This window comes from Babesia microti, chromosome I, assembly GCF_000691945.2.
Source record: "Babesia microti strain RI chromosome I, complete genome".
Lineage (NCBI taxonomy): Eukaryota > Apicomplexa > Aconoidasida > Piroplasmida > Babesiidae > Babesia > Babesia microti.
The window spans coordinates 778,500-803,920 of NC_027205.1; the positions used below are offsets into that span (position 1 = coordinate 778,500).

Genomic DNA, 25,421 nt, shown 5'->3' on the forward strand with positions numbered 1-25,421 from the left:
CCATGTTACAGAATGATTATTGACAATTAGGTATTTAATCACATTCAATCATTGTCAAAACTGTAAATGATTGTTTGAATATAAATAATTGATTAGTTTGATACATTTTTTGAATCATGTGAATTATTAATTGATAGCAACAATAATATTATCAAATCTATTTAGACATTATAATTTAAATAAAATAATGCAATATATACATAAACTCGTTACTTTTATGTTTAATAATAATTTAACTATTAAAAAACTGTTAATTAATTGCTACTCATTAAGACACTTCAAATATTAATATCCTAGCTTCTAGCATTGTGTGTTTGTCAAGCACTCAATTTCTAATATTCACATCTTAATAAGAATGACGTATATCATAAATTCCCTATATAGACACTAATAATACAATGTAATGCAAAAATTGTGCCATACGCTAATTAAGTTATTAATTGATGAATGGTCAACCCGTATGCCTAACCCCTGCCGAAATAGCTTTCATTGACAACACAAGCGAATTGTGGTAAGGATTGGTGTCATCTGATTCAGAAATGTTCAAAGATCTAAACTTTAAAAGTGATTCAATTTGAATAATATTGCACGGGGGGATCCACATGTTCCTAGCATTAATTGCTCGTTGTACAACCTTGTCATTATCACAAAATTCTGCTTCTCCCGTTACTATTTTTATGACATTAGTCGTATCTACAAACAACTCACGTAACTTAGATCCAAGCTTTTTATGTTCGTCTGAGTCAATGAGTTTATTTTCGTATTCAAGAGACATTTCACAGTTTGATTTGGCTAGAACCATTGAAATTAGACATATAAAGGAGCGGCAGAAGGGCCATGTCTTGTACATCTCCCTTAAAACATCCAGTTTACCAACGTTTATTGCATACTTAAAACTGTCTGATATTCCAAGCCATATGGGCAAATTGAAGTGATTTTGAGTCCAAGCGAATACCCAGGGTATAGCCCTCAAGCTTTCAATGCCCAGTTGCTTCTTCTGCCTATTTGAAGGTCTAGACCCTATCTTCATCAACTTCATTTCATTAGCTGGGGTTACTTTGTTGAAGTATTCAAAAAATAAAGGGGTTTTGTATACAATGTTTCTGTATGATTCAGTTGAAATAGAGGCCATTTCATTCCAAAGATCCACCCATTCAGGTTTGGTTGAAGAAAAATCGTCTAAACTGAATCTTATAGCAGCAGTGAAATAAAGCTCCAGTGTTCTAAATACCATGGATGGCATGCCAAACATTTGCGTAATCATTTCACCCTAAATAACAACAATACATACCTGTACAGTTGTTCGAAGGTAATTTGTAAGAGATCCTTGTGGCTGTGATTGAAGTGCTAAGTGCATTGGTCCACCACCACGAGATATTGTACCCCCACGACCGTAAAAAAATCTAATTGTGATGTCAAATTCCTTAGCAACATTCAATAGTCTCTTTTGAGCCTATATAAAAGTTTATGATACCTTGTATAATTCCCAAGAAGCGGCCATTCTGCCACCATCCTTTCCACTGTCAGAGAAACCGATCATTATTTCCTAAGTAAGAAATAATTATTTAACAAATAGCGAGTGCACTATTGCACATAATAAAAATCAGATAGTAAATTAAAATTAGATTGCTCATAAGATTTATTAAGTAATGATTATTATAAATAATTTAGTTTGAAAGATAAATAATAAGATGAAATTATAGATTGGAGTTTGATTATGCAGGGTTTAAATAAACGTACATCAAGTAATGAACAGATTAGTTAATAAAAATACAATAATTAAAGATATATATTCTAGTCTAATGTATCATTAAATCAATCCTAATATTTGGAATTGTATAACACTACTTACTTGTATGCCGTTATGTTTGTTCTTAATATTATCATAATACCAAGGTATCTTAAGGAGAGTAAGTAACAATTCAGCTGATGATTCAAGGGCTTCAATAGTTTCAAGCAATGGTACAACTCGTTGTGGAATGACATCGTTCCCCCAAAATTCTCGTTGAAAAACCTAAATAACTATTTAAATACTTCGACTAGTAGAACATCTGAAGCTTTGGTGCACATTGATATTATATAAGCGCCAAGGAATTCATTACCCAATTCAGCACACGCCTTGAATGTATTTAGAACATTGTTGGAATCTTCTTCAAACATTTTAATCATTTGTTGTGATATTAAGGGCCGTTTTGATGACAGAATATCGCTCAAAAAATCAATCTTTGATTCTTCATTAAGTGTCGTATATTGTGGCAGTGACAGGTGATTGCATATTTCATCCATAGCATGATTGTGCATGGTAGATTCTTGTCTAATATCCATTTTTAGAAGGGACAGTCCAAAAGCATTGAGGCAACGGATTATTGATTTAAGTTCCCCATTTGCAATGTACTCTGATTTAGTCGCTACTAATGAGTTGTACATCATCATGAGCGGTTCAATTAGTTCATCTGTCTTATTAAAGGCATATTTATCATAAAAATCGTTGTAATAAGACTTGTCGAACTTCTTCTTTATGATGTAATGGGTTATCATCAATCGCGACATCAGATACGATACAAATAAGCGATATATTTCATCTTCATTTATATCAGAAATGAATATGCTGAAGCTATATAACCCAGTTGGATACCTTGACAAGAATTTGGGATCATTTCTTATTTTCTCATACAAAGCTAGGTGTGGTTTGATGTAATCTATAAACTCTTGCGTATGAGATTTTGGACTCATTTCAGTTGCCAATTTGTTCATCTATTTAATTTATTAAATTACCTTGGAAAGATATAATTTACAAGCTTTGAGGCGATAATAATAGGCGGCAGATTTTGTTAGTTCAGGCGTTACGTAAGGATTGCCATCCCTATCTCCTCCCGCCCAAGAGCCAAATTTGAATGGCCTAAATGATAATTATTTTACTTAGAAGTAAGAGGTAGTGCCTCCATTCCATGTTTAATTAAAAAGTCGTCCATGTAGTTGCAAATATCTGGTATAGCCTCAAAGATATTTTCAGCAACTGTCTCGCAAATACTCATAGCCTGCATGATAATTTTGCATACTTCATCTAATGGAGATGGTTTTACACGTCTTATAGAGTCTGTATCCCAAATGACGCTTATGTGTTTTCTTAAGTCTTGAAGTAACTATAAATTAATCACAACTTTCCTTGTGTTTTTTTATGGATGTTAGAGATTCTTGAAAATCTAGCTCTAGCAATATTTCGCCAATATGTTTGTAGTTCTTCAATGAAGTTAAACGGTGGGCCTATATATCAACTAAATATACCTCAGTTGGATGAGCAGTTAGTACAAACTCGATAGTCATATTACAAAAATAATCGTATATAACTTGCTTACTTATGCCTAAATCCTATATAAGTTGTTTTTTACTTCTAGACGACAAATTGTAGCCTGGAATGTCGACTCTTGGGCATAGTAAATTGATTTATCTGAGTCGTTAATACGGTGCTCATAAGCTATGCGCCGCCGCCAACGATGGGCCATTTCTGCAAAATTAGCAAGTGAAAACATTTTAGCAAGGGTTGAGATGATATATGGCCATGATTCAACGTTTATATTCTCAATTACTTTATGCAGAGATGATAAGCTTTCAGGGCTGTGGGCTAAGGAGTGGGCCTTGGCAGATTCTACTACCTGTGTAAAGCATTGTAATGATTTTTAAGTTTTTAAAAGTAAGAAGTCACAACTAAATATTCACCTTGATGCTATAAAAGACTCACCTTTACAATGTTGTTGAAATGTTCTGGAGGTAATTTGATGAGTATTATTTCAAATAAAATTTTGTGCAACATAATAATATCATACTCTAAAGGCTTCACAAAGTCAACGGTTAAATCTTTGTGCGCATTGCACTTCAATTGCAACAAATCTGCTACAGTTACCGAATTGCCGATAGTAACCATCTTCAGGCACTAAATTTACCCCCTAAATTGTATCGCAATATATATCACCAGTGTAATGTGTAAACACTAGTATTTTGTTAAACGCTCCACTATGTTTAAAAAGAGAAATCATCTGTCAATTTACATTCCTGAGGGTGCAACTGGCAAATTGGCACTATCTCAGGGGTTTAGAGTTTATAGAAACTTTGACGAAAAGCACTCATTTTACAGGGATGGACGGAGGAGGAAGAGAGATGTAAAGGCGGTGGAACATCATTTTCCTGGCATTACACAGATTTTAAAATCTGTGAAAAACATGGAAAATGAATGCGTCTATTGCCGCCTGGAAAGGGATAGTGAGGTGGACCAAGTACAAGCAGTTCTATTTGAATTGCTTAAAATAGCAACTGGCATTATCGCATCTGAGCAGGCTTATAGCAAGGAATTAGAGTATAGGATGGATCTTTGCACACTCTTTCTGGATGAAAATTTCCACCTTTTAAGGAATATAAAGTCACTTCAAGAACAAAACATCATTCTTGACAATGAATTAATTAAATGTTTGGATAATAATGATACCGAATATGCAGAAACGGTTTTTATCCAGTGTCCTAATGTAAAAACTCACAATATATTCCTGCAAGACATAAGCCAAGGTTGGGATAGTATCGATTGGAGGGCGCTTGAGTTAGGGGAGTGTAAATTAAAGCGTACGTATTTGAGTCAAGAATCTGATTCGCAGCTAGATGAGGATGTCAATGGAGGATATTTTGATAATTTAAATTCTTTCGCAAATATCCCACTTTATGACTATACCGAACAAACTCCTACTGCTAAAGCCGAATCGCCAATATCTAACTTAAGTACCGTAATCAAATCGCAAAATATAAATGAATTTATCACGCCTAAATCGCAATTTCCCGCATCAAATACAAATGATTTGATATCTCTACCATTTAATGATTTTGATACATCAGTTAACGATATACCTTTACATTTCACCTATGGTAACGTATCAACACCAAGCATTAGGGAAGGGGACATAGTTTTTAAACCATTATTCCCTGATCTAGACCCCGATCACTCTTATAAATCCCTCGATTCATGTGACATATCTCATACTAATGATCGAGATTTATGCACATTTAGTCCATTTTCAGGTGACGATTTTTCGGCACAATATTCAAATTCCAATCATTCAAGTCTTGAAGAAGAGGTGGTTGTTGAGAAATATCGAATATCTGATGAAGATTTAAACTTGTTTGAACAATTATTCACTTCACGAGTTCAGTACTATAGCGAAGGTAGTGATACTATTCGGCTGCTGAATGCTGAAAACTCTTATTTATACAACATAATCCAGAACAAATTGGTGATTGGCAATGAAATAGATCTTAAGGAGTTGGGTGAAGCCATCAAACTCAAGGAGAAATTTAAAATACATAAAGAACACTGGGATAGGTTGGAAAAATTACTGTCGAGTTACCTAAACCAGAATTTTGAGGGAGAGATTGGAAAGTTTTACGTCCAGAATCCGAATTTAGATGTAAGATCTATGGATGAAGATGTAGTGAAGTATTTGTCAGTATTTGCATCCATTTCTGCTTTATTGTCTGAAAGGGTGTTTGAAAAAATTTTGGATGATATTGTTATCAATAAGGGCGATTTTGACCACCTTATAGCATCACTGAACAAAATAAGTGGTCAAAAATATGCTGAAAATCATTTACTAAAAGACAGTAAACTTCAGTTATCAATTCAGACCGAATTGTGTAACAGATTGACATCTATAAACAATATCAGCCTAATATGTGATTCCCAGCAAGTTGTGGAAATGAAAAACAAGGTATCACAGCTTAATGAAAAGATTACAGCGCTTGAAAGTGAAAAAAATGATTTATTAGCAGATTGCAAAAACGCTGCCAACGTCATTTCCATGATGGAATTGGAAATCCAAGAGAAATCTGTTAACATTGAAAAACTCAATACCCAAATAACTAATCTACAAGCAAAGGCAAATATAGATATGGTCAAAGAGTCGAATAAATATAACACCAACCCCATCATTAATTTTTCACAAGAAAAGGTGCCAAAATACACTAAACCTCCTGAAATATCGAATAGCTACGATTCGATGGAGGGGATAATGAAAAAGGCATTGTGGAATTGCCTTAAAGACCTGGAATACGCAGAATCTTACACAGGTTGTACAACCCTCGTATCATCTGAATCTGCATCTGATATAATGTATGATTCAGATACCGATGGTTCTGACATTTCAATTACTAGGGTTCAAAATCATCCAATCCTCCCAAAGTTATTATCAATGCTTGAAAGATTGCACTCTAGGTATATGGGATTGATACGTGCGCTGAAGGAACAATGTGTGACCATTAACAGGACAGACTTCAACAAATATGTTTCTCTAATGGATGGCCTAGCATCCTTAATACGCCGCTACAACACTAGTGTTAAATATGACCACGAGATTGAGACTATCCAGATCATGATGCATAGTGAGTACACCCTCTCAAGCTCTAATATATTGTATTTGCTTAACATAATGGCTAGACTAAGTGAATTGGCTCAAATTGTACTATTAGACCGAGAACTCGATATAAATTCAAGTGTATCGCGCACTAATGCCCGTTTGGAGAGGGCAGAAGACCGAATTAAACTTCTAGAAAAGGAGAAGATGAAGATTATAGCAGAGAAAGATGACCTAAAGTCCAATATTAGTGGATTGAAGAAGGAAATAGACAGATTAAAATATCCATTGGATAGGTTGGATAGATCCAGGCATCCACTATGAAAGATTTGTTGTAAGACAAATGTAACATGTACAATATTAATTTTTGATACAACCCATATGAATCCATATTTAATGGTTCACATAAGTACTTTAAGACGAGTAAACAATTGCTTATATGCTACAAGGTGCATGAATATTTTTGATAGTCTAGTTATTGTCTCATACCAATCCTACCCTACTATTGCCAGTGCTAGTACTAGTACTGATAATAGTATATTTGGAAATAAAATGGCTAAATTGTCTATGGACGAATTCCAAGAACAAGCCCCAAGTACCTATTTCAAACTAAAGACCATTCGCCGGACTAAAATAACTCCAAATTTCCCCAATTCTGCTCCTTTGCCTACGTTTGGGCAGTTAGATGGTGATAAAAATTGTATAAATAAAGCTTCATGGCACTTATCCCCATTCGATGGTTGTACTTTAGATCAATGTAATACGTATTGTAATAATGGTAGCTGTTCATATGATAATAATACTTGTAATTGCCAGTATGAAAGCTATGATGCGCATGGTAATATCAAAAAATTTGATGATTGTCTTGATTGTCTGTACCTAGAAAGTTTAGAGGCGCGGAAACAATTGGAAATTCAAAAGGCAAGTGCGCCAAATGTACAAAACAACATTGCGGAATGTTGTTTTAATTCAGACAAACAAACAAGTAATAAGATTGAGCGAGACGCTGAGGATGAATTGCCCTTCATTCCTTATATGGAACTGGGGTCTCGCACTGGTTGTTATGTGACGCCTACTCGTGTGGATGAAAAAAGCGATCAGTCATCTAATAAATCAAATGAAATGTCCTCTAATACAATTATCACACACCCTCCAACTGAAGTAAATGCTACTAATCAAAAAACTGATACTGGCTCTAAATCATTCGCCTCAATTGAGTCATATGATGAAAAAACAAAATTTATTAAGCACGTATTCGCCCATGCATCACCCATATCATCGTTTGAGAATGATTATTCCAAATTCAATGGGGGAAGGCGGCATTCAGATTTTGTCGAATTTGTTATTACCGCACCTTCCACAGATACCTCTAAAAATAACGAAAAAATATCACACCTGGACCGTGCAGTACAGCTTCAAAATGAGGAGATGCAGCTAAGGTCCCAAGTCACAGATTCACTAACTAAGGTTTTGTTGGATATGCCTTTGAATGAATATATCAAGGTTATTAAATCCGTTCTAGATGAGATGACTACTACGAGTCCTACATGATCGCAATTCAATTAATTTTTTAATTTATACTGCTACACTATGTGCGTTATATTAAATATTTATTTTTTAAACAAATAATTGTATTATATGTATATGGATTAGTAAATTAATCACACCTGTCATTAACATTAATTTGAGTTGTACTTTGGGAATGTTCAATCACAATTAATATAGATGATTGATGATTATTTGTCATAAAACCACATATTAGGAATGGTTGGTTAACTGATTGATCAGTACGAGTGTTATTGTAGATGTTTCCTTAATAATTTGCACGAATAAATAGTTAACAATATAACCCAATTATTATGTAGTATTCGTATAATGTCCGTAATGGTAAAACTAAACACCATTAAGCAGCAAGCAAATTACTGTCTATCAGGTATTTCAATTTCCAACGACGCTAATGCTCTTTGTAACAAATCTTTCCTATCTTGCAGATTAACCATTTGAGACCAGGCAGAACATCCAATCTCATATGTCTGTATTATTTATAGTAAGTGTATATTTGCACGATTTACAAGTATATTCATGTTTATATATTTAATTATTATATAATATATTAAAATAATACCTTCCAATTTTGCAGTGATAACACCCTACGCTGTAAAACTGTAAGTCCCGTTTCCATGTAATTCCAATCGCCGGTGTGTGAATCACGCATCAAAAAATTACCACCAAGAATAACAATGCCTTTTTTATGTTCCTTGGAGAAGCAAATGTCGATAATGTTGGGACTAGAAAAGTGAGGAGTGACACGACATAACATATCTTCAATGCCCATATGTTTAAGCGTATTTTGTATTTGTCTAGAAGCTCTAAGTCTGCCCCTAGAGTGAAATTCCGAGTACAAGCTTTGGTGCCTACTTATCCATGGACCATCGCGTTTTTCATTGTGACTATAAATTCTACTACCTGCACTTTTAGTCGAATTAACACTATCATTATAGTTTTCTTCTGCCAGCATTTTATCATAATCATTTTTTATTTGTTGGAGTTGTTTGTTATATATCTGTGATAAATCCTGTGCTATAAGCATAAGTTTTGGTATATTGGTGCACTCAATAATACAAGCTTCAGCGCAATGTAATACCATTTCTACTTCTGATGCAGTGAGCTTTGGTACAATTCTAAATTATTTATTTAAAATGTTAAATAAATAGTTAGTTACAAATATACTTACTGAGGGGAAAGCAATAATTGAATAAGTGGTATGAATTCTGAAGTCCTGTGGTACTCTAATACTGTTAGTGACCAAGAAAGATTGGCTATGTCCCTGGGCCAAACACGCCTAAGTAATTTAATTGCTTGCCTAGACTCCAAATACTTTATCATATTATCATCAGTGACCTGCAGGTGAATTTCTTTAAAAAATTCATAAATATATGCTGCGCATTTTTTGTAAAAATTGTGCGCTTGAACATTTGCATCTGCTGCCGCAAGGAGTACATCTGAAAGCTGATTGACACGCGTTGATAATGCACTAAAATCGCTCGATATGTACTCTAGCATTGATTCGTAGCTTTCCCTATCATAATAACGGATCTTGTTGAAGGTCTGCAAAATACGAGTAAATTGCAAGGGTGAAATTCGAGACATCAAGTGTGGTTCCTATATAATACAATTCCCAACCTTCACAAATGGTGCCGAAGATAACATGAAAGGGTGGTGAAACCAGCTCATTGCATTGATAGAATTGTAAATATCTACAAATAACCCCAGATTTTTGGCATTCTTAACATCATTAATTCTAGTGGTTAAAAGGGATAATATGCGATTGATAAGATTTGATCTATGTAAGTGTTTTATTCAATTATGTAGTGTAATGCATTGTATTATGAGAATTTACCTTATCTTCCACCAAGCTACTGACTCTAAAATGTTAGAAAGCTGTTCAACTGAGCAGCTTTTAAGTTTTAGTTCATCATTAAATAATTTAATTAGTGTCTGACAAACCAGTGCCCTTGATGAATTGCTTTTCGAGCCCCTCGACAAATAGGGAATTATGCTAATTAGGTAATCAATTTCGTAACTATCTACATTATCTAATAAGTGCTTAGATATAGCATCCTTTAGTGGTTCAAATGACACGTCGTGGTGTAATGCTCGGCACATATTAAGAACTAGTTTCTTATCATCATCAGTAAGAGATTGCACATTGTATGATAATTTTTCAGTTTGCAATTTGAAAAAGTCTTTGTAGTCTATGGCAAAATCCGATAGACCGCGTATAATCATCATTGCATCTGTGGTATTAAAATCGTTGGCTCTGAGCATGCATTCATTGTACAAATTATCCAATATATGTTTAGTCCTTAGGCCGTAGGTTGAGACAGATAGGATTAGTTTGGCAAAATCCGAATTTATTATGAATTTCACATTTTGAATGATGTAGTCGGTAAGTTGATTGTCTAGTAGTTTTATTTGCGATAGCAATTCAAACACCTTAATGGCGTAAGTAATTTTATTGGTTAACGTTGAGCCATTTGCGTTTGAATCATTAATTTGCGTTGTAATTTTTGGTAATAAATCTCTAGCAGAAGAACGCCAATCCAACTCTACGTACTGACTCAATAAAGTTAATAATTCTTCTGCATTTTTAGCTTCAATTAGTGTCTTGTTTGTTAAATTTCTAAAGTCAACTTCCAACTCATTTTTGGTTTTACCGTCACTAACGTATTTGACTTCATTTAACAATCCAATGTATTGAGAATGGGTGTAATTGTGCTCCAAGTGGTTACATTTCTGTCTAAAACTCTGAAATAATGCGGTTAATCACCTTAATAATATCCGTATAACTGTATTTGTAGTGTAAATTAAAGGGAAATGAATATATTTTGCAATATTTAGACCATAATATGTACCTCAGTTTTGGATGTTGAAGCGCAGGGTATATCATAATACATGACATACAGCGCATCATACTAGTCCCTATATCTGGCACATAAATGTACAATTTGTAAAGCCAATAAATCAACAAAACATATAAATGCACTCCATCGAATTATATACTCAAAATTAACATATTTATGCCAGAACGACATAACAGTGTCCCAGGAATAGTAACAGTAATTGATAGAAATATAGCTAATACATATAATCTAAATAATTTAATCAATCTTGATTATTATATAATAAACTGATATGTTTCTAACAAATTACTGAAAATAACACTAATATGTGTAGGATTAGTGTAGGTTGAAATGTAAAAACTGGAGGATAGGCAAGATATAACCCTGCATGGATTGTGTCATTGATTTTATTATTGTGTGATATGTAAGTGGTGTGGCTATTGTTAAGAGCGGTATTTCAAGATAAAATGTGCAAGTACTTTAAATAGGTTGGTTGACTTAGTGTATGGGGTGGGTAATGTAAGATGGCCCGCCGACCCGCACGTTGCTATCGTTATTGCAAGAACAAGCCCTATCCTAAGTCGCGCTTCTGCCGTGGTGTCCCAGACCCTAAAATTAGGATCTTCGATATGGGTAAGAAGGCGGCTGACGTTGACACTTTCCCCTCCGTAGTCCACATTGTGTCAAACGAGTATGAGCAAATTTCAAATGAAGCTCTAGAAGCTGCTCGAGTTTGCGCCAATAAGGTAATTACACGTCACCTTTTAATGTTATGTTTATAAAATTAACTGGGGTTAACTTTATATATAAATATAACGGATATAAATTCATTCAGTATATGGTGAAAAACGGCGGTAAGGAGTACTTCCACATTCGCGTGAGGGTACACCCTTTCCATGTTATAAGGATCAACAAAATGCTTTCATGTGCAGGTGCTGATAGATTACAAACTGGAATGCGAAGGGCTTTTGGCAAACCAGTAGGACTTGTGGCTCGTGTTCATATTGGACAAATATTAATGTCTATCCGCACAAAGGTAAGAAATTTTCAGCATGTTTAATGATTATTATAACAAATCTATCATGCATACACTATTACATTGCTTGACATAGGAACACCTAATACCTCGTGCCATTGAAGCTTTCAGACGTGCTAAATACAAGTTCCCCGGAAGGCAAAGAATATTTGTTTCCCAAAATTGGGGATTCACAAATTTCAGCAAGAGAGACTACCTCAGATATAAGGCAGAGGGCAGGTTAGAAAATAAAGGCGTTCATGTTAAATGGATTCCTGCAAAGGGCCCACTAACTAAAATATTCCCCAATGCTGACCAGATCAGTATACCCACGGAATCATAACATAACTATCATAAAATATGCACTTTTTGTGGAACTCGATATTAATTTTTACTAACTAAATAACAGTTTCTAATATAATATATGTGACGGTGCAGGTCCTAAAATGGAATAAAACACATTAGCTGTGGCCTCCCGTCATTAATCATGGGTATCAAATTAATTAAACAGAGTAAAAAAATCGTAAAAGTCTTAAAAATAAGTGTATTAGTAATTTGTTTAGTTAATACGTGTGCTTTACGTGAAATATACGGAAGATGTTAGTATAGTTATTTTGGAGTATAGTGAGCTGGATTCTGTCCCCACTCATACACCACAGGATCGTAGGTATTCAGTAAAAGATTTACCAATAAAAAGTGAAGGATTGCTGTGAATAACTGAAAGAATGGCAGTGATTGCTGGGGAGGAAATAACCCCTGAAATGCTGGCTGCGCGGGCCAAGCTCAGAGAAAAGCTCGGTGCTATCGGGCAACAGACCGGAGGCAAAGGTACAGTGAGGCGAAAGGCTAAGCGTGTTTTTAAGCCTATTGGAGATGACAAGAAAATGCAGGTTATTTTGAAACGTTTGGGCACTGCCAACATTCCAGGTATAGAAGAGGTCCAGATGATCAAGGACGATGGGAATATGATCCACATAGTAAATCCAAAAATTCAAGCATCTCCCAGCTCCAACACATATGTCATATCGGGTAATGCAGAGGAAAAGGCAATTTCAATACCACAATTGTTGGATCAACTAAATGCAGCAGGTATTGACTACAAGAAACATGGTTTGGACCCTGAGGTTCTGAAGCAGTTCAACGGGAACGACAATGATGATATCCCGGAACTTGTTGAATCATTTGAGGAGACTTCCATTAATACATAGGCGAATGTTGTTTCACAGCATTGTAGCAACTATTTATTGATTTAATCATTGTACTACACTAGCCATTAGGTATATTCACAGCAGTATTCTTAGATGTACTAAATTATTAAATAATTATTTAATCTATGCCGTGACAAACAATTGGCAGTGGATTATCGGTTAAAGTGAGTGACTAAATACACCGTCAGAACCTAACTAATAAATGTAGAATAATAATGAATATTGGTGATAGAATCAAGAAAATTAATATTTAAATGCGTAGATATGTGTAGAAATATAAACGATTAATGATTTAATACATTTACGGAAGACTAGATGATGTAACGTGATTATATAAGTGAGTTTATGGGGTCTATCAAACATGCCTCACTCATTCGGAATTCGATCGCGAACTAGAAAAAAGTATTCTAAGGCGTTCAGACGCCATGGAATGTCAACTGTTGGTCGTTGTTTGCAAACTTTCAAACGTGGAGAATACGTCGACATTATTTGCGATCCAGCGCAACACCGCGGCATGCCTCACTCATTTTATCACGGTAGAACTGGTATAGTTTACAATGTTGCCCCTAGGGCCTTGTCTGTTATGGTTAGAAAAGTTGTGGGCAATAGGGAAATCCTTAAACGTATAAACGTTCATATTGACCACGTGCGAAAAAGTCGTTGTAGGGAAGATTTTATTAATCGCGTAAAGGCAAACGACCGGGCAAAGAATGAGGCAAAGGCAAGGGGAGAAAGTGCTCCATTATGCAAGAGGCAACCAGCAGGCGTATCTCCTGGGTATATTGTTAAGGCCGATCCTAATAGTATAATTACCATGGATGCCATACCTTTTGTTGAAAAGTATTAATTGACGCTCTGTTGTCAAAATATTATACGTTTCAAGGCAATCAAAGTATTGTATTAACACTTATTTAATACAAGTGTTATTAATTAATTGACAATTTATTGCTGATAGTTATTGCTGGACATCAATCAATATCAATGCACATGATACAGCTTATCTTAACATTTATTCATTTATGATTTTCAGTATCTAATAGTTAACTATTGCGTGTGATATACGCATCTATTACTATATCTATCCATTGTATCACTTTTTATTAATAACATGTTGTCTTGCGACTGCATAATTATTGCATTATTGGCATTTTATATATGCATATTTTTGCTGTTACAAATGTTATAAATGGGGTTTTCGTGTATAATCAGTGATTTACAATTAATTTTTTATCAAAATCTATGCATTGTATTTGAATGATATTAAAATATAGATCGTTTATAATGACATTTGGGTATTATATGTAACATAAGATGTGTTTAACAATATGTACTTATAATATCAATTAGATATTACTATTAGTTTATGCGAAAATCAGTTATATAGTTTGAGTTTTAGTGATAAAATTATCTGGGTTATGAAATCATAAATGATCTAAGTTATAATATTACAAACATTTGCACTTGTATATTATATATCTCCGAATATTTATTTCATTAATAGAAATAATCTTTAACCATTTCATTATGCTGTCTAATTATTCAAGCAATTAACTCTTTGTATTACGTCAATTATTACTTGTACACATACACACAAAATATCTGTTATACATAATTATTCGTTATTTATATAAATGAATTATAATTAAGAAAAAAATATCACCATCAATTATTGTTATAAATAGTATTTATTATTTAAAATTGATCAAAGATATTATTTATTCAAAAATATGTATTAAAATTAATAAATCAATTTCATTATCTGTATATACAATTTACACAAAATACCTAATATACATAACAATTAAAAATATTTAATCAAATCTAAATATATATAAGTTACGTGATTAAATGAATAAAACTATTAATTACACTAAACTAAAAATAATTAAAATAAATAACATTATCTAATCTAGTGTTGTATATTTGTGTGAGGCATAAAGAGGAAATATTAATTTTGAATATACCTTGTCATCTGATACGATAAAAATTACAATCATCCACTTGAAACCACTTTCCCTTGCCATAATAAGACATCTTCACATCTAGATCTCTCTTGTTATCCCTGTTCTTCCGCACACATATCATGCCAGTTATAATATCTATATTAGTGATGTTTAACAATTATAAGTAAAAATAATCATTAAATATAGTTATAATCCAATAAAATCTACATACCTCCCTTCTCCAGGGGCATATTATCTCTGATATAAAATACCGTCTGCTTCCAATGTGTGGTGCTTGAGTTTGGACTTGTGCTTATATGAACTGGTACGTGACATTGGGAGAATATTATGTCAAACCAAAAAACAAACGCATGCATGAAGTCCTTTTTATTTGCAACGATCCTATATTTAGCACAGAAGTTTGAATCTTCAGTTTTCCACTTGTTTACATCAATTTTCTAAATCAGTAGATAGTTACCAATATACAATAGGGATTAGTTACCAAGGCACGAGAGTCCACAGTATCTATGATTGGCTCATGCATAACAGTAGGTATAACGCTAGAAAAGTCTAGGCCGTAAAAACTACGCCAAGAATCCAGCTTTTCAGCCTTATACTCACCATCTTCAATACCAGCGATATAAATATTTACTTTGTCTGGAAATATAAGCCCGCCTTCTTTTAACCACTAATTTAGCTATTAATTATATAAATCATTTATTTATAAAAAATTGTTTAAATGATATTCATCAGTTAATAATGTTTAACATTTATTTATCAGTGTGCGATTAAAATTTACATATTATTAATACAACCACAGAAGGACTAACCTTATCCCTGGCAAATATAACCGAATCTAACATACTTTCATACAGACAAAAATAGCCAATCCACTCACTAACAATGATATCCACCTTTTCAGGCAATGTTACATCCTCAATTTTATCCCTTATAAATGTAATTTTATCTCCCATATTATTGTCACGGATAATCTGCTTAGCTTTGAATATAATCGCTGATTGATCCACCGCATACACATGCTTTGATCCGGCTTGAACTGCAAACATTGCCATTATTCCAGTGCCACATCCCAAATCTAGCACTATTTTATCATAAAACAGATGCCCGTTTTGCAAAATTGCGTTCCTAAATGCGTCTAAATCACTCAATTTTTGTAGGAGGTGTCAATTATGTAACAATTAATTACCCGTGCGAACGGAATCCTTTAACATTTCCTCTTGTATACCAAAGTGGGAGTAGGAGTCGAAATAGTAGTCCCCGGATTCAATATCATCTTCTGGGAATCCGATCCAGTCACTAGCAAATTCTTCAAGATTCACCATATTATATCATTACTATATACTGATGCCCTGTACCTACTGTAGTGTATAATCTGAGATATTATGTCCGCCGTATATATACGAAAAACGACTGAAATAGACGATTTTCTCAAAAAATACATTGTATATTACACATCAAAACATCTTCAAACACATTCCCAAATAGATGAAGTTAAAAATCGCAAACAAGACCCTATCAAAGAAAAAACTCCTGTGGATGAAATGCTAAACTCTGACACAATAAATTTGGATAAATTACTTGAACTTGTATGATGAATCTAAATTAGGTTAGCGAATATTCTAAATGGAAAGGAGACACTGTCATTACTGTAAATGATTTACTTAAAAATACCACTATAATGAGTAGACACCAACTCACACAGATCGCATTGAATTACCTAGACCAGAAAATGTGGATGATAACAAGATTTTTGAGGAACAGCGCTACCAAAGGTTGATTTCAAAATTTAAACCTAAGGCTAATGAGAAGGTATTACCACCTCTAGGGTAAGTTATAATATTTATATATAATAATTAATATTTTCATGAATTATTTTATATATTAACATTGTAGAAACTTGTTAATTTAGAATAGGACTGAATGCGATAATGACTGTAGTTATGACCTTCATTGGAGCATTTTATTTGGCAGTGAACCATGCAAAAATGGGATTGGTAATGGTAATTGCAGTTAATCCAGAGCGTTTCAGTAGCATTGGTAGTTTCATTCATTGCTATTACTGTCGAATGTATTCTGTTCATCATGAAATTCTAACCCACATCATGTTTAATTTTTTTGACCAATATGTCGTTTTACATATATTATTATTCATGTGTTATAGGCGGGTAATGTAGGTTATGATATATGCCGTAAAATTTTTCTAGCTGTGCTGATCAGATCAGGTCTCCGTTTTTTCAGCATAGGATCTAAGAAGAACGAAAGTTTTAATCATCATTCAAACACAGCTGCTATTATATTTGACGCAAATTATTTCTGTTTTTTGTCAATTCGTCAATAATATAATTGAAGTTTTAATTGGAACTAGTGTTAGTGTGTACTGCTATTTAGTAGTTATTATTTACTATTTCAAAATTTGAAGATGCATTGAAAAATAAATCTGTTCAGTATGCCATTGTAGCGTCATTTCTATCAGAAACACGGACCAGGCTAAATCATCATGTTCCGCGCTAACGCATTTATATTCGCCACTTAATTGGATATTTAAACAAATACTCCACTCTAGTAGCGTGTTTACAAACGGTACAAATGTATAAAAGCATATCATTACTTACACCAATTTACATTAAAATATGATTTACATACTTACTTCGGCATTATTCCTTAGTTACAGGGTGATTATATTGTAATATGAGATAATCTATGTGCTATAGTCAAAATGTGCTTAAACGTACTTTTGATATATGAATGATATATATTGGAGATTGATTGAGTTGTGATGTACAATTGTTTAAGGGGGGAACGAAAGTCTAGTATAGACCCTAACATAACCCTAAAGTTTACTATTGGCCCCTTAACGAAACCATTTCTCTTTTTCAAAATGATATCCTCTTAGAGCCTATATCAGAACAATTTATCATCAAATTCGTCAGACCCGAAAGATGGTAAAAACAATAGTTCATCATGTTTCACATCTTAATCTTATTTTATATTAAATTATCAATCAATGAATAAATATCGATTAACAGTCCAACATTATATTGACATTGTATATTATACATTAATGATAATATTACATATTATCATGTTAATAATTATATTAGTGTTACCATGAATCATTTTGTGGATTAGCAACAGTTAATATTCAGTCGGCTTTTCCTATCAATAACAATATAATCATTTACATAGTAACGTCACAATATTGCTAGTGCTGCCAAATATTAAATGATGAGTGAATGAATTGTGTTTGTAAGAATTGCGATTATTACAATTCTGGTGATTATAAGCTATCTTTGGCGGAAGATTTATAGATCTACCGTGGCAGGTAGCTGCAATCAGAATTTATTATCTGCATTACTCAGTACAGGTCTGTTATTCATCATCATCAGCAGCCTTTGACCGAATTTTAATGCCAGGGATAAACGTATATCTGTCAATGGTTGACAGTACATTGTGAAAAAATGTAGCATAAATAAATATATTGGGTTAGATAACACCTATATGAATATTTAGTGTGCAAATTTATTAGACAACATGTAATTCTGAAAATTGAATCCGGCGGTTGACACTAACACATCATGATGTTTCCACTTGTGCATAAATGCCTTCGTCGTGGTGAGACATGTCAATTTAATGTTATTAATTTAACTACATGTGCAAAATAGCTTAGTTATAGGCCAAGTTTCTTAGAATGCTCTTGAGAAATAAGTAAATCGTTTTTAATTTGCTTGTGCAGCGACTTGATACCCATAGTATGACCTCCCCACTGTCTCCTAATATCAACATTGTCATTGAACATGCCAGTGAACAGTTTCACAAAATGATCAAACTTCGCCTGATCTTGTTTTCTAACATTATCCAAAGCCACCACTGTTGCTGTCTTTTGGTTAATAAGTTTGCCCAACCTACTCTTCCCCTTGATAATGCAATAGGGGATCTCCTTTCTACGGCAAAGGGCAGGGATACATATCACCAATTCAATGGGATGTACATCGTGAGCAATAACAACAAGTTTAGCCTTCTTATATTCTATCAAGTCGGTGACGTGATTTACTCCACTTTTTAGCATGTAAGGACGCTTAGGGGCTGCTACAGTTTCACCTCTAGCTAATGCTTCAGCTGTAGCGGTAAGTCTAGCCTTCTTCTCTTTTCTGGTCTCTGGTTTGTAGTTCTCCAAAAATCGCAGTAGTTCAACAGACTAGATGTATTATAATTAAATAAATTTTGATAAATTACAATTCAAAATTATTTATATACATTTTACATAAAAATTTATGTAAATAATTTCATAAATATAATATACAAAAGGAATCTTCTCGAACATATAATAATTTTAATGGTGTAGTAATAGCTACGTTACCTGACTCTTATCAATGGTATACTTAAATTGGTTAATTGCAGGAGGAATCTTAAGACGCTGCAACAAGATCTTTCTCTGTCTTTGAATCCTGATATATCTGGGCCATCTGACATATCTACTCAAGTTGAGTCTGGGTCGTATATTTCCTCCAATTCTAAAATTTCTTGGAGTTGCTTCGAATGGACTCAACTTGATTACACTCTTCTTTTCCTTTTCCCCAAGGGGATTAGGTGGTAATTTTTTGTTCTTTTTAGCCGAAGATGGTGGCTAAATCATTGATTGTGCTTACCATTATAAATTATGTAAATACGTTAAATAGCGGTTGCCCTACTGTCAATTGGGACATGGGGCTAAGCTCATTGCATACAGAGTTAGACATGCGAATATCACCCACATTTATCACTAATTCATTGTAATTAAAGAGTAGTTATTCATACCTATTTATCTGTTATGTTATTGAGGTATTTGATGACTAATTCAATACCACACACTCATTATATACCATCATAACAATGTTGATTTATAAATTATATTTATTTGTGAATAATTACATAACGATCACATTTGTTGACCTTATCACCGAAATATTGTAAAATATAATACATGTTTAATGGAATCTATAGTGTTTGGATGTAATCTTATCTGTTGATGATTAGTAATTTGAAATTATAGTTTTAGTATGGATTACAAGACTTTTTAATTAGAATTTTAGAATTTTAAAAATTCTTTTTTATTCAGACTTGGCGGTAATTGAGTAGTTAGTAATGCTGTGACTATATTAGTGGGGCGTCCCATAGCTTAGTAACATGGCTTACGTGAAAATTTTTAAAAACAGGGCGTACTTTAAACGATTCCAAGTTAAATATAGACGAAGAAGAGGTACATACTGATGTCATTTCATTTACATTTTACTAATGCTCTGTTTCACACACTGAATATACTATTATGCATTGATTTGTCACCTGTTTTAATTGCATAGTTGTCAAATCATTCACAATTAACATGATACTTCATTGTATATAGCGTTTTTTGTAGTGTTAAATGAGTCATTAATGAGTCATTAATGAGTGGACTGCCTAAGCAAAACCTCACTGAACATTTTTTGGTGACCGGATTGTCGTGGCAATAATGTATGCTTACAAAAACAACACGATTGAATTCGTGTCACCTGTCGTTTGCTACAAATACCCACTCTATTATTGATTAATATTTATGCATTTAATAAGTGAATCATCTTTCTATTTTTGATTAATTTTCTTCTCGATTATATATTCCTATGATGGCAATTGTGTCACTATTTGTATTCATAATTAATTTCAGTTAATTTATGCACCATTAAATCAATATACTTATCCTCTTTCAATTTTTGCTGAATCACAGTTCATTATCATAAACTATTTTACAACATAATACTTTTTTAATGATTAATGATTTGTTGGCATAAATTATTTATAATATTTTACTAATACTCAGAGGGAAAGACTGACTACTATGCCAGGAAGAGACTGGTGCAACAGGACAAGAACAAGTATAGTTCTCCCAAGTATCGTTTGGTTGTGCGTGCCACTTCTACACGCATAATCTGCCAAATTGTCTCATCGACCATTATTGGAGACAAAATACATGCATCTGCGGACTCATCAGAACTCAAGCATTTTGGCATCCAAACTGGACTAACCAATTATGCAGCTGCCTATTGCACCGTATGTTTACATTTAATTCAGGGCTTACTCGTTGCTAGGAGGATACTATTGAAATTGGGATTGGACAGTCAATTTGCCGCAACGGAAGCCACCGGTGAAGATTATCACATAGAGGAACAAGACTGTGAAAGAAGACCATTTAAAGCTCTTTTAGACGTGGGCATCACGATTACTACAACTGGAAACCGCGTTTTTGGTGCCATGAAAGGCGCTTGCGATGGTGGATTGCACATTCCGCATAGTGAAAAGAGATTCCCAGGCTATACTAAAGATGGCGATGAATGTAGCTATGACTCTAAAGTGCATAGTGATAGAATTATGGGCGTACATGTTGCAAATTACATGAGATATTTACAAGAAGAAGACCCTGACAAGTACAAAAAACATTTCTCTCAGTACATCAAAAATGGAGTAGATCCGGATAAAATTGAGTCTCTATACCGGGCGGCCCATGATAAAATTAAGAAGGATCCCATAGTTCCTAAAAAGACTAGGAAATATCCATCCAAGAATGTTATCCAGGGCAATACGGTTAAGACATATTCCAAGACTTATCCTCGCCATCGTAAACTCACTAAAGAACAAAGAAACGAGAGATTGAAAATGAAGATGCAGATGTGTCTGGAAGCAGAGCAGGCAGCTGCTTAATTGTGCCAAAAGTGTATATGATGATTTATTTTTGGGTAATTTGCGTCTGAAAATATGATGCAGTTATTTGTCTGATTTTTACACATATATATAACACAGCACATTTTGTCTTATTTTGACCTGTGATTGTTCGAGTGCGATGATGACTTTCCGTGTTTCAACAGAATTTTCTTGAAGAAACATTTGTACTGATCCACTCATTACAATTACTAGACATAACTAACATTATTTATATTTTTACTTAAAGTAATTACTAGTTATTTACACTCTTCATCTATAGTTGTAAATATATTAACTATTTAATTACCCTTATTTACCAAGTAATATATGTTATGTGCCATCAGTGATGGTTGAGGTATTATTCCAATATTCATATTTACTATCAACAAGTTTAGTGTCATTTTAACAATATTCAGTAATTTCAAACAATTTATTACCAATGATAATCATATACGATGAATAATTATATGTCGGAGAGTGTAATTTCAAATATTTAATTAACTAATTAACTATAACAATTTTTTATGTTATATAATACAATTACCATTGTGATATATAATAATATAACTGTTTAATGGCAATTACAGTTTTATTATTTGCCAATTTTAATATCCACATGTATTAATTCTTTCCCTTAAAATTGTTTACATTTTCATTCTTGCAAATAACTGGATATAATCATTATTGTTATTATCAAAATAATTATAATAGAATCTAAAAATCAATGAACAATTTTTTTTAAAGAAGTTATTAATGAATTAATAAATAACCTATTACAACTAAGTAATTCCAATTGTAAACGTATACAGAATTTATGATTACGATATATTAATCTAAGCTAAGGATAGATATTCCTTGAGTAACTCAGTTCCTTGGATAAAAATGTCAAAATTTTGAATCTTGTAATTCTTCTTTATAAACATTTTATACATTTCACTAATCATATCAAAATGAATGATTATGTAATGCGATGCAATAGTTTGTATGATAGCTCTAATGATACTAATATTTTGTCTATCGCCATACGAAGGAGCGTCATTAGTATCACTGGAGCTTAACCAGATCTTTCCATTACAACCAAGTGTAATTTTTACACCAAAGTCAAAAATGTATATGTGTTTAGCTTGCCTTTTTATCAAATACGGTTGAACTGTAAGTACTATTCCATTTTTAAGTTTCCCCAATTTATCTGATCTAATTTGAAGGAGTGCAGTTCCTTCAGCCTAAATTATTTAATTAATACCATAATTCGCTGTACTTCGCATGAGATTAAATCATCTAGGGCAAAAATGTTACTCATATCATAGAGGTCTTCGTTCAACCTCCTTCTTCCACTAAGTTCACTTAAGTTGACTTGAAAAATTGATAATTGAGCCCGTTCAACGCTTCCAATTTCAACCATCCACTAAATCAATTATTTTATAAATGTTTGTGAAATTGGAACATTGACTTACTTTATTACCAACAATTTCATCAATTCTACCAACAACTATATCACCAACTTGAGCCATATAACGCCCCTTAAGCGGTTTAACATAAATCAGCTGGTTTATCTAAATATAATCTGGACTACCTGTTCCAATTTGCCCATTAGACTCGCATATAGCACTCCTTCATGTTTATAAATGCCATAACCATTAAGAAGTGTCTTTGAAGTGGATGCAACGCAATCCCCAGGTATTACTATTCTACCAATACTATCCATACATAATTAATTCATTTAAAAGATGAATGATCTATAGTGAGTTGTATGTTATAGATAAACCTATTCCCCTTGTGTGTCTAGGGGCCGATGGTGTAGGGGTATCACGTTCGCTTTGCATGCGAAAGGTCTCGGGTTCGAATCCCGATCGGTCCAAACTGAGTTTTTATGGGCTCGGTTATTACTAATGGTTATCCTTAAATTAGGAAAATTATTATTTATTTGTTTATATCGCCATAAACAAATATAAATATCTAATATCACTAGTAAACTACAGTGTTTATAGTGTTATTGCTGAGAGATCCTAAGGGTGTAGAGAAATTAACAATTAAATAGTTAAGAGTTAGCAAATAACTTTTTTTAATGGTTATTTAGCAACATATATTTCTGTTAATCCTTGTTTTTGAGGTTTATTTGACCCTTCTTACAGTATCTTTGATTCCTGAGAAACTTAGGGCACATTCCTTTTGTCGAGATTTTTTTTGTGATTTTTATTTTCTTAATCCCATTTTTATGTGCTTTGTGGTTCTGTATTAACCATAGTAAACAGTATCAAATATATTGTTTAACATAATAATGACAATTCTCACAAAGATTTAATATGATAATAGCATTTGTAAAATGAACAGTTATTTTACAAATTATAAATATAATATAATGAGATATATACCTGATTGTGATTAGTATGATTCTTAGATTTCGCCATTATAATCAATTTTATGTTATTATAACGTCACGAAATTGCAACTACGATGGGGCTTGATACTGAGTGAAATGTCATATCGCAGCCATACTAACCACTCAATTTATCTTACATATAATATACAAATCAATAATTAACCTATGGCTAAATTTGTTACCGAATTCTAACCTAGACGTATAGTCTAGCATCATCACTATTTCACACAATTTATTAAACCTGCCTTTTTATATTCATAACCAAAATTAGACTAATAAAGCCAAAACGGTTTTAAATATGGATGAAATAAAATGGCTTCCTCTTGAAGCTAATCCTGAGTTATTCAAAAAGTATGCGGAGATGCTAGGAGCGAAAAATTTGGTATTTAATGACATCTATAGTTGTGATGACCTTGATTTTGACTATGTAATCATGACATTAATTTAGATTAAAAAACCAGTATATGGCCTGATTTTATTATTTCCATTAAGCTGCAGAGTAATATATTTATTATCTAGATTGCTGCTAAACGTTATAGTGTGACTTCAAAGTACGAATACAACCCTGATGATGTATGGTTTATGAATCAGGCATGATTGCTCTTATTTAGACCATACCTAATGCGTGTGGTACCATTGCTATGCTACACCTATTGCACAATTTAAAGAAGAATAATGCCTCGCATAATTCTATACTTCAAAAAATGTATTCATCTACTTCCTCATCAGATCCTTTACTACGTTCGAAAGTTAGTTGTTTTTATAATCCAGTTTTTGGAAGATTCAAAGGATATTGCAAATCTACATGTGTCATTGGAAACCCAGGGCCAATCAGAATCGGTTAATATTGCTGATGTTGATACACACTTCATCACCTTTGTCAGCATCAAAAATTTGTTATTTGAACTTGTAAGACTTACATTATTTAGGATGGACAACAAAATGGTCCAATTTGCCATGGCCCTGTGAGTAATGATAATTTTTTGAAGGTATTTAGTGGTATTATTTAGAAAACAGTAGCAATTATAAAGGACGAATTCATGTCAATTGACCCCTCTGAAATGAGATTCTCGATGATTGCAGTTTCGGGTGCATGAGCATTAATTTTTGTGTCTATCCGCTTAATTATTTTTTATTAGTACTACATTCAAACATTTATAATTAATTTCCTTAATTTGTGTTAAGAACGCTGAAAATAGTTTGAATTATTTATCACAAAAATTAACACGTGTAAAAAGGGACGCTTAGTTTGGACCCGTCGGGAATTGAACCCGAGACCTTTCGCATGCGAAGCGAATGTGATACCACTACACCACGAGCCCCACCACACACCTGATTAAAATATGATTTATTT

The 25,421-nt window shown here is 33.2% G+C and overlaps 14 protein-coding genes and 2 non-coding genes across 16 annotated transcripts; 9 read left to right on the forward strand and 7 right to left on the reverse strand.

Moving 5' to 3' along the window:
- On the reverse strand, positions 452 to 3,922 carry BMR1_01G02125 (Phosphoenolpyruvate carboxylase 3; the record flags this gene model as incomplete). The annotated part of the gene is made up of 13 exons (XM_021482862.1): positions 452 to 1,270; positions 1,292 to 1,453; positions 1,475 to 1,546; positions 1,853 to 2,014; positions 2,035 to 2,614; positions 2,636 to 2,754; positions 2,776 to 2,899; positions 2,920 to 3,038; positions 3,060 to 3,133; positions 3,159 to 3,264; positions 3,286 to 3,369; positions 3,390 to 3,653; positions 3,740 to 3,922. The coding sequence occupies 13 exons, from the start codon at positions 3,920 to 3,922 to the stop codon at positions 452 to 454; spliced, it is 2,868 nt and encodes a 955-aa protein (XP_021337456.1).
- BMR1_01G02130 (hypothetical protein) lies at positions 4,014 to 6,713 on the forward strand (the record flags this gene model as incomplete). The annotated part of the gene is made up of 1 exon (XM_012792039.1): positions 4,014 to 6,713. The coding sequence occupies one exon, from the start codon at positions 4,014 to 4,016 to the stop codon at positions 6,711 to 6,713; it is 2,700 nt and encodes an 899-aa protein (XP_012647493.1).
- A 57-nt stretch (positions 6,714 to 6,770) lies between these two features.
- BMR1_01G02135 (hypothetical protein) lies at positions 6,771 to 7,940 on the forward strand (the record flags this gene model as incomplete). The annotated part of the gene is made up of 1 exon (XM_012792040.1): positions 6,771 to 7,940. The coding sequence occupies one exon, from the start codon at positions 6,771 to 6,773 to the stop codon at positions 7,938 to 7,940; it is 1,170 nt and encodes a 389-aa protein (XP_012647494.1).
- Positions 8,309 to 10,863, reverse strand: BMR1_01G02140 (RAP protein, putative; the record flags this gene model as incomplete). Its single annotated transcript, XM_021482864.1, has 7 exons — positions 8,309 to 8,422; positions 8,515 to 9,070; positions 9,124 to 9,231; positions 9,253 to 9,551; positions 9,573 to 9,732; positions 9,790 to 10,697; positions 10,720 to 10,863. 7 exons carry the CDS (start codon positions 10,861 to 10,863, stop codon positions 8,309 to 8,311), a joined length of 2,289 nt encoding a protein of 762 aa, XP_021337457.1.
- BMR1_01G02145 (large subunit ribosomal protein L10e) lies at positions 11,317 to 12,150 on the forward strand (the record flags this gene model as incomplete). The annotated part of the gene is made up of 3 exons (XM_012792042.1): positions 11,317 to 11,538; positions 11,628 to 11,828; positions 11,905 to 12,150. The coding sequence occupies 3 exons, from the start codon at positions 11,317 to 11,319 to the stop codon at positions 12,148 to 12,150; spliced, it is 669 nt and encodes a 222-aa protein (XP_012647496.1).
- Positions 12,533 to 13,015, forward strand: BMR1_01G02150 (nascent polypeptide-associated complex subunit beta; the record flags this gene model as incomplete). Its single annotated transcript, XM_012792043.1, has 1 exon — positions 12,533 to 13,015. One exon carries the CDS (start codon positions 12,533 to 12,535, stop codon positions 13,013 to 13,015), a length of 483 nt encoding a protein of 160 aa, XP_012647497.1.
- BMR1_01G02155 (large subunit ribosomal protein L21e) lies at positions 13,377 to 13,862 on the forward strand (the record flags this gene model as incomplete). The annotated part of the gene is made up of 1 exon (XM_012792044.1): positions 13,377 to 13,862. One exon carries the CDS (start codon positions 13,377 to 13,379, stop codon positions 13,860 to 13,862), a length of 486 nt encoding a protein of 161 aa, XP_012647498.1.
- Positions 14,984 to 16,301, reverse strand: BMR1_01G02160 (protein arginine N-methyltransferase 1; the record flags this gene model as incomplete). The annotated part of the gene is made up of 5 exons (XM_012792045.1): positions 14,984 to 15,114; positions 15,191 to 15,416; positions 15,437 to 15,646; positions 15,789 to 16,114; positions 16,166 to 16,301. The coding sequence occupies 5 exons, from the start codon at positions 16,299 to 16,301 to the stop codon at positions 14,984 to 14,986; spliced, it is 1,029 nt and encodes a 342-aa protein (XP_012647499.1).
- A 60-nt stretch (positions 16,302 to 16,361) lies between these two features.
- BMR1_01G02165 (conserved Plasmodium protein, unknown function) lies at positions 16,362 to 17,073 on the forward strand (the record flags this gene model as incomplete). The annotated part of the gene is given in 5 exon segments (XM_021482865.1): positions 16,362 to 16,565; positions 16,586 to 16,661; positions 16,682 to 16,805; positions 16,889 to 16,979; positions 16,999 to 17,073. The coding sequence occupies 5 exon segments, from the start codon at positions 16,362 to 16,364 to the stop codon at positions 17,071 to 17,073; spliced, it is 570 nt and encodes a 189-aa protein (XP_021337458.1).
- A 1,573-nt stretch (positions 17,074 to 18,646) lies between these two features.
- Positions 18,647 to 19,628, reverse strand: BMR1_01G02170 (large subunit ribosomal protein L7Ae; the record flags this gene model as incomplete). The annotated part of the gene is made up of 3 exons (XM_012792047.1): positions 18,647 to 19,174; positions 19,337 to 19,603; positions 19,626 to 19,628. The coding sequence occupies 3 exons, from the start codon at positions 19,626 to 19,628 to the stop codon at positions 18,647 to 18,649; spliced, it is 798 nt and encodes a 265-aa protein (XP_012647501.1).
- Positions 19,629 to 20,142: 514 nt separating this feature from the next.
- BMR1_01G02175 (large subunit ribosomal protein L5e) lies at positions 20,143 to 21,687 on the forward strand (the record flags this gene model as incomplete). The annotated part of the gene is made up of 3 exons (XM_021482866.1): positions 20,143 to 20,215; positions 20,810 to 21,039; positions 21,061 to 21,687. 3 exons carry the CDS (start codon positions 20,143 to 20,145, stop codon positions 21,685 to 21,687), a joined length of 930 nt encoding a protein of 309 aa, XP_021337459.1.
- On the reverse strand, positions 22,521 to 23,392 carry BMR1_01G02180 (exosome complex component RRP4; the record flags this gene model as incomplete). The annotated part of the gene is made up of 4 exons (XM_012792049.1): positions 22,521 to 22,910; positions 22,931 to 23,092; positions 23,142 to 23,240; positions 23,261 to 23,392. 4 exons carry the CDS (start codon positions 23,390 to 23,392, stop codon positions 22,521 to 22,523), a joined length of 783 nt encoding a protein of 260 aa, XP_012647503.1.
- An 81-nt stretch (positions 23,393 to 23,473) lies between these two features.
- BMR1_01G02181 lies at positions 23,474 to 23,545 on the forward strand. Its single transcript has one exon. It is a non-coding gene; the product is annotated as a tRNA-Ala (tRNA).
- A 234-nt stretch (positions 23,546 to 23,779) lies between these two features.
- BMR1_01G02183 (large subunit ribosomal protein L29e) lies at positions 23,780 to 24,095 on the reverse strand (the record flags this gene model as incomplete). Its single annotated transcript, XM_012792050.1, has 2 exons — positions 23,780 to 23,917; positions 24,060 to 24,095. The coding sequence occupies 2 exons, from the start codon at positions 24,093 to 24,095 to the stop codon at positions 23,780 to 23,782; spliced, it is 174 nt and encodes a 57-aa protein (XP_012647504.1).
- Positions 24,366 to 25,164, forward strand: BMR1_01G02185 (ubiquitin carboxyl-terminal hydrolase L3; the record flags this gene model as incomplete). The annotated part of the gene is made up of 7 exons (XM_021482868.1): positions 24,366 to 24,494; positions 24,516 to 24,566; positions 24,587 to 24,658; positions 24,679 to 24,816; positions 24,839 to 24,976; positions 24,997 to 25,056; positions 25,078 to 25,164. 7 exons carry the CDS (start codon positions 24,366 to 24,368, stop codon positions 25,162 to 25,164), a joined length of 675 nt encoding a protein of 224 aa, XP_021337460.1.
- Positions 25,165 to 25,317: 153 nt separating this feature from the next.
- Positions 25,318 to 25,389, reverse strand: BMR1_01G02186. Its single transcript has one exon. It is a non-coding gene; the product is annotated as a tRNA-Ala (tRNA).
- Positions 25,390 to 25,421: the final 32 nt, after the last annotated feature.